Below are 9,495 nucleotides of genomic sequence, written 5' to 3' on the forward strand. Positions count from 1 at the left end.
GTTATTGCAGTAGCTTTTCTCCAATTAGTGTGTGTGATTTTTGAACGCCCTAGTCCGTCTGCTATAAAAGTATGCCTTTTGGGGCAGTTATATTTAACCATATTGGTGTGTGGCTGTTTGTCCTAGCACATTGACCTTTTGCCTGCACGTTCACCAACATTTATGTGATTTTTTTTTTTGCATGACAGAAATTTTTTGAGCTAAGATTTTGTATTTTATGCAACAACAGTGTGTCGTGGTTCAATTTGGCCTCTAAATTATGACAACTTACTTTTGAGAGGAGAAACACATCCACTGATGAACGGGACCTCATGCAGAATTTGCAAAGAGCATATGAGAGAGTATTTGTAGATCGCAGTCACTACTAAAGCAGGAAAAAAATGCCAGTAATCAAAAGGGAATGCAAGTAGTTGTAATCAACTGACAATGCTTTCATTTTATCCAGGAAACTATCTGTGGTTTGTGTGGAAACTATAATGGCAATATGAAAGATGATTTTGAAACCCGAAGCAAGTATGTGGCATCAAATGAACTGGAATTTGTGAATTCTTGGAAAGAGAATCCTCTCTGTGGGGATGTATACTTTGTAGTGGACCCCTGTAGCAAGAACCCTTATCGTAAAGCTTGGGCAGAAAAGACATGTTCCATCATCAACAGTCAAGTCTTTTCTGCCTGTCACAATAAGGTAAGAATTAATATGACCTTCTCTTTACTATGTCATGGTTTTGTAATGTTGCTGTCAATATGATGTGGAATATTGACAGCAACATTACAAAACCATGACATACTTATAGGTATAATCTGCATTTTCACAAAACACTCACACTCCAGCACTTGATTTTCTCTTACCTTACTACTTCCCTGGGCAGCCCATTCCAATGTTTGACTACCCTCTCCATGAAGAAGTTTTTATGATATCCAAACTAATCCACAACACACTCAACCTGAGACCATTTCCTCGCACTTTTAACTTGAAGAAGAAAAACTGATACCCTCCTCATCGCAACTTCCTCCTGTGTAGTTGTAGAGAGTAATGATTTCTCCCCTCAGCCTCCTTTTCTCTAGACCAAACAACCCCAGTTCCCAGAGGCTGCTTTCTTAAGTCATGTATCAAACCTCATAAGCTATGCACTGTGACTTATATATCATGAGATTTATCAGAACCATGTTTTCTGAAGGAAAAATCTGCATTTTCAAGAAATGACCACAAGTGATAAACATGGTTAATACTGCAATGGTCATGCATAGCCATGGAAGTTGTACAGCTGGTGAACTTTAGGTACTTCTACCTGAAGGATGTGGATTTTTGTGGACTTCTTTTTTTGTTGTTGTTTTCTTTTTTAACTGATTAAATATATGCTCAATATATACTTAGACAGACATACCTGAGAAAATCTCATCAGCTTCTGTTGTTAGTAGGAAAATATCTATGTTCTTGTTAAGGAGAGTTCTAGTTCTTTGAAGTGGGGTTGTTTTGACAAGTGGTCAGTGGAAATAGTAGTTTCTCTCACTTCAATGGAATGAATTCTCTTGACTTCCTCATGCACTAACAGGGACCTATGAAAAAACAGGCAGTAAAGAATACAAGAAAATTCATTACTTGATTTTCCAATACAGGTGAATCGTATGCCCTATTATGAGGCCTGTGTCCGAGACTCATGTGGTTGTGACATTGGAGGCGACTGTGAATGCATGTGTGATGCCATTGCAGTATATGCAATGGCATGTCTAGATAAGGGTATCTGCATTGACTGGAGAACTCCTGAGTTTTGCCGTATGTTTCTTTAAGATTTCTTTAAAGCAGTTTAAAAGACAATCATTGTTAATGGCAGTACATTAATATAGCAACACAAGAAATTGCTTACATATGCACATTCTACATTCTATTTTCTTTATGGACAAATAGGTGACTTCAGTCACCTGAGTTTTGAACTCCATACTTTTCCTCTGTGCTAAACAAACAATATTATGTCTGTTTGTACCACAGAATGATGAGAGGAAAAAATGAAGTAACAACAGAAGGCGTTCTATTTTTTCTGCTGTTAATGTATGATGAACAGTCAGTTTGTAAGCAGAAAAAAACAAGAAATTGTAAAAAACTATTGTTTTTGTCTGTGATGAATTGAATCTTCTATGTGAATGTCAAGGGAATAAAGACAGCTGTGTTGGCTAGAACACTGCGAAACAGGAAAATATCAGTGTGTCCCAGACACCATACATAGATGAGAAGAGAGAATGAGGGTGTTATAAATCAATGCTGAAGTTATCATCTTTGATGGCTTCTTTTCAGTACTTACTCTATTATGCATTAAAATTATGGAAATTCCTGCACAGTTAATTCACAAAAAAAGAAACCGATTTACATCACTAAAGCAAATGTAGATTTTTGTAAGATACTGAAAATTCCAGTGACGGTTGTTTTTTTTTTTTCAGTCAAGTTGCTGATAAATTTTGTCTTCCCTTTAGTCCTCTGAAAACAATGTTCTCTCTCTGCAAAATTCTGACCTTTCTCCTGTTTTTGCCATTTCCAGCTGTCTATTGTGAGTATTACAATTCTCACAGAAAAACAGGAAGTGGGGATGCTTATTCCTATGCCTCCAGTATCAGCTGCACCTGGCATTACAGGCCTTGTAATTGTCCAAATCAATACTACAAATACGTGAATATTGAAGGTAATAAGCTATATTATTTCAAACCACAAAGTAGTAATATAATTATTTACCACGGCGTTTTTTTTCTCTCCATCAGCCATAGAACAGCTAGTAGTGTTTTCACTGATGTTACCTTTAAAGGCTTTGCTTTCTTTACCTTACCTCTTTAAGGTAAAGATTATGCTTTAAATGCATAATCGGTTCAGTACCTGTACTACACCTGGCTTTATATTGAATTCAGGTTATCAGGAAGATAAATCCTCTGACCAGTGCTGAATTAAAATTACCTCTACTTAGGTAAGAAAAGGTGTGGAGAGAACAGTATTGTTCCCATTAGACAAACAAATATAATTGGAAACCCCCCCCCCCCCCCAAATTTACTACATGCACAGTTCCTTCTGAGGATTACATTGGAGATGCTTACCTGAATGTATGAAGTTACAATCAATACAATTTCTTAATAAGAGAAATTTAAGGTTTTAGATTATACATAGCACAGGCTAAACACTGTTCTCTGGGAAATGTAAAACAAATTTATCTTTCCTTTTCTTCAGGCTGTTACAACTGCTCTCGTGATGAATATTTCGACTATGAGAAAGAAAAGTGCATGCCATGTGGTAAGTAGAACCCTGTATGCTCATCCTCTTTCTTTACAGTAGCTAAAACCTTTGATCTTTACAGTAGCTAAAACCTTTGAGTGTTGACAAAGAAGATATTTTCCCTAGTTACTTCTCAGTTAATGATGAGTGTTCATCACTGTTTAACTTTTCTTGAAGATAATCTTATTGTTGTACTGCTAGTATGTAAAACTAGTAGACTTAACTTAGCAATTCTCTTTAAGTTCTGTGGGTTTTAAAGATTATTTTAAGATTTATTACCGTATGGTATCTTACTCTAAAAGGCTTTCATAGTAAATAATGCTGTAGTCAGACTCCAGCTGCACAATTTGGACTTCCATGAAGATGTAGAATTGAAGAAAAAACAAAACAAAAAAAAACCAAAACCCCTCAATTACAGTTGTTTATTTCATTTAACAGAATTCTTACTTGCAAAACCAGAATATCAGCTGGTGACCTTATATACACAAAAAAAACCCTAACATTTACATTATTCCTGGAAAGTGAAGTGCCCTTAAGCATAAAGTTCATAAGAAAGACAATTGTATATTAATATCTTCATTATTTTTTAAGTACTTTCTTTTGAAGCTTACCACTGAAATATGTAGTAACAAGCATTTTCAGGATCACGCTAATTAGCGCAATCCTTTGAAAAGACTTAATTGCTCTTCCGATCTGAAATTTGTCTTATTTGGAATATTCTTAATGTGCTTCCGACTGAAAATCTGACCTGTTCTACTTTTATGTCACAGGAGATGAAACCATTAGTACTACACCTGAAATTTCTTCACCTTCAACAGGTTAGTTTAAGCAGTAGATTGAACAAATACTTACACACTGATGTATGCCCTAATATGTGTTTCTGAGATAAGAAACATCCTCTTTTTGCTTGATATAATGGCACCAACAGTTCTGAATGCGTGAGATGCAATAACAAAAAGTCAGTATCATAATTATCACAAAAAAATTCCCAGAAGTATTTGTGTACACTGAGGCACTTCCAGGTGTTAGTAATTAAATTTCTTTGTTGGTGACTATGGAGTTCTTTCTTCTCCCTGATACACAAAATCACACAAAATTTACACTGCAGATTTGAATGGTGATTGGCTTTATAACACTTAAAAGTTTAGGAAGGTAGTTTTGAAAGTGCATGACCAAGTACATCAAGCCCCAGTAGCCTGATCCAGGAAAGGAACCTGTATTTGCTGATATTTGTTAGAAATTACGTTACTTTCATTCACGAAAATGAGAGTTATTGGGGAAAAGGTACAGTGGTGGTTTTCTGAATAGAGCTTCTGCAAGAATTCCTATTCAACATATTCACTGCAAATAACAGTAAAGGGATAGATCAAGGAATTCTCTTAAGTATTTCATTTGAAATTGAGGCAGGAGTTATTTGCAATTGTTACTATTGGTAGTAGTTTGCATTCTAAAAATAAGTTTCAATTTATATAGGAATATTTTAATAGATTATGAATAACTATTTCTTATCCTGATTTTGACTTTTTTCCTTTTAGTAACAGCAATGCAGCCTAAAGCAACAAGAATTTCTACTGCAGTCACATTACCCACAGCTTCCCAGCCAACATCTCCAAGTGCTTCTTCTGCACCTATTGTACCAACTGAGACCACAAATCCAACTGTAACCTCAAAAATCACAGTCCCAAGAACTTCATCATCATCACCTCTTGTCACAATAAAGTCAACAACTGGTAAGTTATTGTATTACTGTCTAAAACAAAATACATCAAACACATTCTATATATAGTTAAGCTATCATTCCACTAGGAAGGCACTGCAAGCTGCCTCAACATCCAAGCAAAAGACTGCAAATTAGAAGGTAGATATGTCAGAGGTATCAGTGCAGTGACTACTATTCTAGGATCCTGCTTTCAGCAGGATGGCTTCTCCAGCACTTTCTGATTTTATTTGTGGATACTCATAATGGCATGCAGCATTCCACCAACATGCACTCCAACAAAAAGCCATCCTGGGCCCAAGCTATCAAAAAAAGCAGAGGTAAAAAGAGATCCCACTTCGCAGGACAAAAACTGGGACAAGGAAGGTCCTACAGTATGATGTTATTTAGCTTTGTAATACAGCTTATGGAAGGCTAATTCAGAATATAAGGTTAACCAATGAAATTGTGATTTGGGTGAAGCCCATAGAGGCTTTTGCTAATAAGTGACAACAAAGCTAACTTCTGGAAACATTGTATGAAGAATGGTTATAGGAAATCATAAGAAATAATAGAAAAAAAAAGATATACAAAATGAGAACAAAGAAAGATATGAGGTATGAGAGAACAAATACAGGTAGGAAAAGGTGCAGTCTAGATAATGAGAACATAAATACAAACAATGACACGCAAAACATTAAAAAGATCCAGGGCAAAAACTAGGTCTTGTGAACATGGGTTGCTTTTTCATGTTTTGTCTATTTTAATTATTACAAAAATTAATTACTCACATGATATTCCTTGCCTTTACTCCAAAAGAACGTACAACATCAATTTTTACTATGCCAAGCATGACCTCAACTGTAACTACACCTTCCATAACCACCTCAGTGAAAAGAACCACCTTCACTGAGCCAAAATCTACACCTACTGCCTCAGCAACCATTGCTTCAACAGAGATGGAAAAAATAAGCTTCACCACACCACTCTTAGAGACTACTGTCAAAAAAGAAACGACAACCATCTCAGTACCTTATACTACATCCCAGATTGCAACTTTCAGCAAGCCTGAACCAACAACTGTAGGTAAGCATAAAAAAATAAACCAACAAAAATAAGCATTCTTACTAGATGTCTTAAAATTGCATATTAGTGAGAAAGGAAAATGATGACTGAAGAATTGTAATAAAAATGAAAACTGCAGTGTCCCGCCAATGCAGTAAGCACTGGATATCTGAATAAGATCTTAAAACTAACATTTCTCTCAGAGGCCTTTCTCTACCGATTCACTTCCTCTGAGGAAGTAGAAGGCAAAATCTCTCTGTGCTTTGAATTGAGTTTTCAAAGACCCGCAAACATACAGATGCACATTCTTCTTGGACAACTTCTCCAAAAAACATAAGTCCTGCCTATCATGAATGAAATGACACTTTGGGATGTCAAATACTCTGTATGTCAACTGTAACAGCTTCTTCTATGGCTGTATACCTAGATTAGCAACTGACACCAGAGGCTGGGACAGCACACAGGGATAAGGCAGTGTGCAGGTGCCTTCTAACTACAGCTATCTCCCAGTCCACACATCTTTTCACCCATACTGTTGGGGTGCATACATCCAGGACTCCTGCCAGCAATATCAGCTTAGTTTGAGAAAGCATCACAACCCACTTTAATTAGGCACCTTCCCAGCCACTGAGCATTACTGAATATCCATTTTTCCTTACATCAGAGAGAGTGAGGGAAATCAAGCAACCACTCTGCACCACCAAGTCTCAGTAGGTGACTAAGAGTGATCTGAGATCTGTAATTGGCCTGTGACTCTGTTTCACTTACCTAGCTTTTTCTTGGGATGCCCATGCCCAGCTTGGAGTGCCTTTAAGGGAGATGCACAAAACTGGAGAGCCTCTTCTGCTTCCCTCAGAATGTCCAGTAAGAGGCATAGGGTGCTGAATTGGTCCAGCTCTTACCCCATATTTTTGGGGAGAAGCAGAAGGGGGAAAGTGAGGGCAGAAGCCACTGATCTGTTCTTCCCCTCTGCTCAGTAAAACTGAGTGAAATCCAGGCCTGCCTTTTCTGCTCCATCCCCAGCCTACATCTTCTACCTAGGATCTTTGTATTCCCTCCACCTTTCTTTCTTGTCCTACCACCTTCAATTGATTTGTGCCTTCCTCCCAGTAGCTGTAACCCACAAAAGACCAACCATGCCACATCTCATCACGCAGAAGACCACCCCTGCGACTCTGGCCATCAGCATCTCCAAGACCTCTGTCTCCACAGAGGCCAGCAGTCCAGAAGTTCCACTGACAAGATTATCTCTGAGCCCCAGCTCTTTACCTGCCACCTCAGCCATATCTGTTTCTTCCCCCTCATCTCCATCCTCAACACGGCTGAGACCATCACATCCAGGTAAGGCTCCCTTTTGCCCTGATCCATGCTGCTCTCTGCTCCTTCAAGCTCCCACCCTTCTCTTCTAAGTGCCATGTTTCACAGATTTCACTTTTGATGTTCATTTTCTGTTCCTATTGCTCTTGTCATGAGATTCAAACTCAGGCAGTCACATAGCCCCTAACTCCCTTCTCCCTGCTTCAGGTGTTTGACTGGGGCACAGGGCTTTATCACCCTGAAAACTTGTCTGAGTTTCTGCCCAACAGCTAGCAGTTGGAGCCCAGTTAACACACACAGGCCTTGTAGCGGTGCTGTAAGGTGCTGTGGGGGGTAATAAGAGACAGTGAGAGTGGAAAATTACAACTCTAGGATAGTTTTTGGTGAGAGAGAGAATACAAGTATGCTCTCCATATGAAGGATGCCTGAGTCCTGAGACATCCATGGCAAACAAGGGCCAACAGATGCTTTTTTCTTGTTATGCAGACAAAGAAACCAGAAGCAGAGCCTGGGTGCAAAATTTTCACCAATGTAGGGGTGGGAAAGAAGATGCACAATCAAACTCTGGAGCACATTTCCCCCACTTAGACCTATAGGGCTCCGCATGCGCAGGTCCTCATGGTATTGACCAGCCTCCTTTCAGAAGATGCCACAACATGCTTTGCATAGGATTCTTTCCAAGACTCTACCGCTGTTTTCTCTCATCACTTTCTTTGTAGCAAGGGAGCCAACCAGAGTAAATACTACAACTAGTAAAGTAGTAGCAGGTGAGTGCTCTGGTCAGGAGAGAGATAAGAGTCATTAATGTCTGTTCCATCAGTAACCCTTTCTGTTTTCAGTGAAACAGACATGGCCCATACTCAACTAGCTTACTGGTAGTGTAAGCAGAGATACCTCTTCCTCTCTCAAAAATTCCAAGATGACCAGTCAGAAACAAACTGATGACTTGCCTTTAACATGTATGGTAACAAGACCAACCAACTTCTGATTTCCAATGGCAGCCTCCAAGACAACTGTGCCACCTCTCACCACAGAGAAGACTACCCCTGTCATGTCTATCACCACTACCTCCAAGACCTCTGTCTCCAGTGAAGCCAGCCCCACTACCAGCCCAGAAATCCCACTGACAACATCTCCTGCACCCAGCAGCACCAGCCTACCAACTCCTGTCCCATCTACACTCTTTTCCACCTTGCCTCCGATCTCCATGCCAAAAACAATACCTACAACACTAAGTGCTTCTTCCCCAACAACCAGTGCTTCAACAGAGTTGCTGATACCTGCATCCTCCCCACTCTCCACAGCCAAAATCACCCTGATGCCACCAACAGCATCTTCCCCTTACTCAACTGTATCCTTGACAGCACTGAGCACATCACATCCTGGTAAGTCTCCCCCTAGTCCTTCCCAATTCTACTCCTTCTCATTGCCTTCCCAGTACTTCCCTTTCATTTCTGATGCAGAGCGTGCAGCCCAAGGTTGCCACGCTTCAGGTGGCTTTCACTTTTTCTGTGCTCACTGTTTTTGGCATGGCTGCTATCAGAGAATGCCCTGCCTATGTTGGAGCAGGCAGACAGTGTCCTGTGCCAGCACCTTGAATAGACAGACACAAGCAGAGAGTTTCCTCTTCCAGGGAGTGGCAGAGGGTGCTGAGATGATAGAAGGCAGCCCTGAGGCACTGTTCTTACCCCACCTTCCTGGGGGTGAAAGGGCAGGAGCCATTAGCTAATTCCTATCTCTTGCTCAGCAGGGGTCAGCGCAGCAAGATTGTTACCTCCCCACACGCATAGCCTGGGATTCAGTCTGGGAAAAGCTTGCCTCACTTCCCTTCACTTATTACTCTTCAACATGCAAATGACCCGTGCTTGCTTTCCAGCCACCTCCACCCACAAAAAGACAACTGTTGTGCAGGTGGTGCCTTACATCATAACAGAAAAGCCACACCAACTATGTCTACCACCAGCACCTCCATCTCAAGCAAAGCCAGCCCCCCTATTTGCCATTCATTTCTGGCCTACAGCGTACAGCAATTTGTTGTCACTCTCCCTTGCCCACTGATGGTGACATTTTTGCTTGTGGTATTTGTGGTGTTTGTGCTTGTTTGGATGGAGTGAGTAGCTGAGTGAAGACTTAGCTACTAACAAGGGTAAAGTGACCAGATGCTGCC

General features: G+C 40.0%; 1 protein-coding gene across 1 annotated transcript in view; it reads left to right on the forward strand.

Moving 5' to 3' along the window:
• The window catches only part of MUC6 (mucin 6, oligomeric mucus/gel-forming), a 28,668-nt gene extending 19,742 nt beyond the window's left edge, over positions 1-8,926 (forward strand). The window contains exons 23-31 of the mRNA XM_072338844.1: positions 446-685; positions 1,618-1,774; positions 2,532-2,672; positions 3,206-3,268; positions 4,792-4,980; positions 5,766-6,032; positions 7,125-7,352; positions 8,330-8,679; positions 8,792-8,926. Coding sequence (XP_072194945.1) covers positions 446-685; positions 1,618-1,774; positions 2,532-2,672; positions 3,206-3,268; positions 4,792-4,980; positions 5,766-6,032; positions 7,125-7,352; positions 8,330-8,679; positions 8,792-8,926 — 1,770 coding nt within the window. The remainder of the gene's footprint in view (positions 1-445; positions 686-1,617; positions 1,775-2,531; positions 2,673-3,205; positions 3,269-4,791; positions 4,981-5,765; positions 6,033-7,124; positions 7,353-8,329; positions 8,680-8,791) is intronic.
• The last annotated feature ends 569 nt before the right edge of the window (positions 8,927-9,495 follow it).

The sequence above is a fragment of the Excalfactoria chinensis genome, chromosome 5 (genome assembly GCF_039878825.1).
Source record: "Excalfactoria chinensis isolate bCotChi1 chromosome 5, bCotChi1.hap2, whole genome shotgun sequence".
Lineage (NCBI taxonomy): Eukaryota > Metazoa > Chordata > Aves > Galliformes > Phasianidae > Excalfactoria > Excalfactoria chinensis.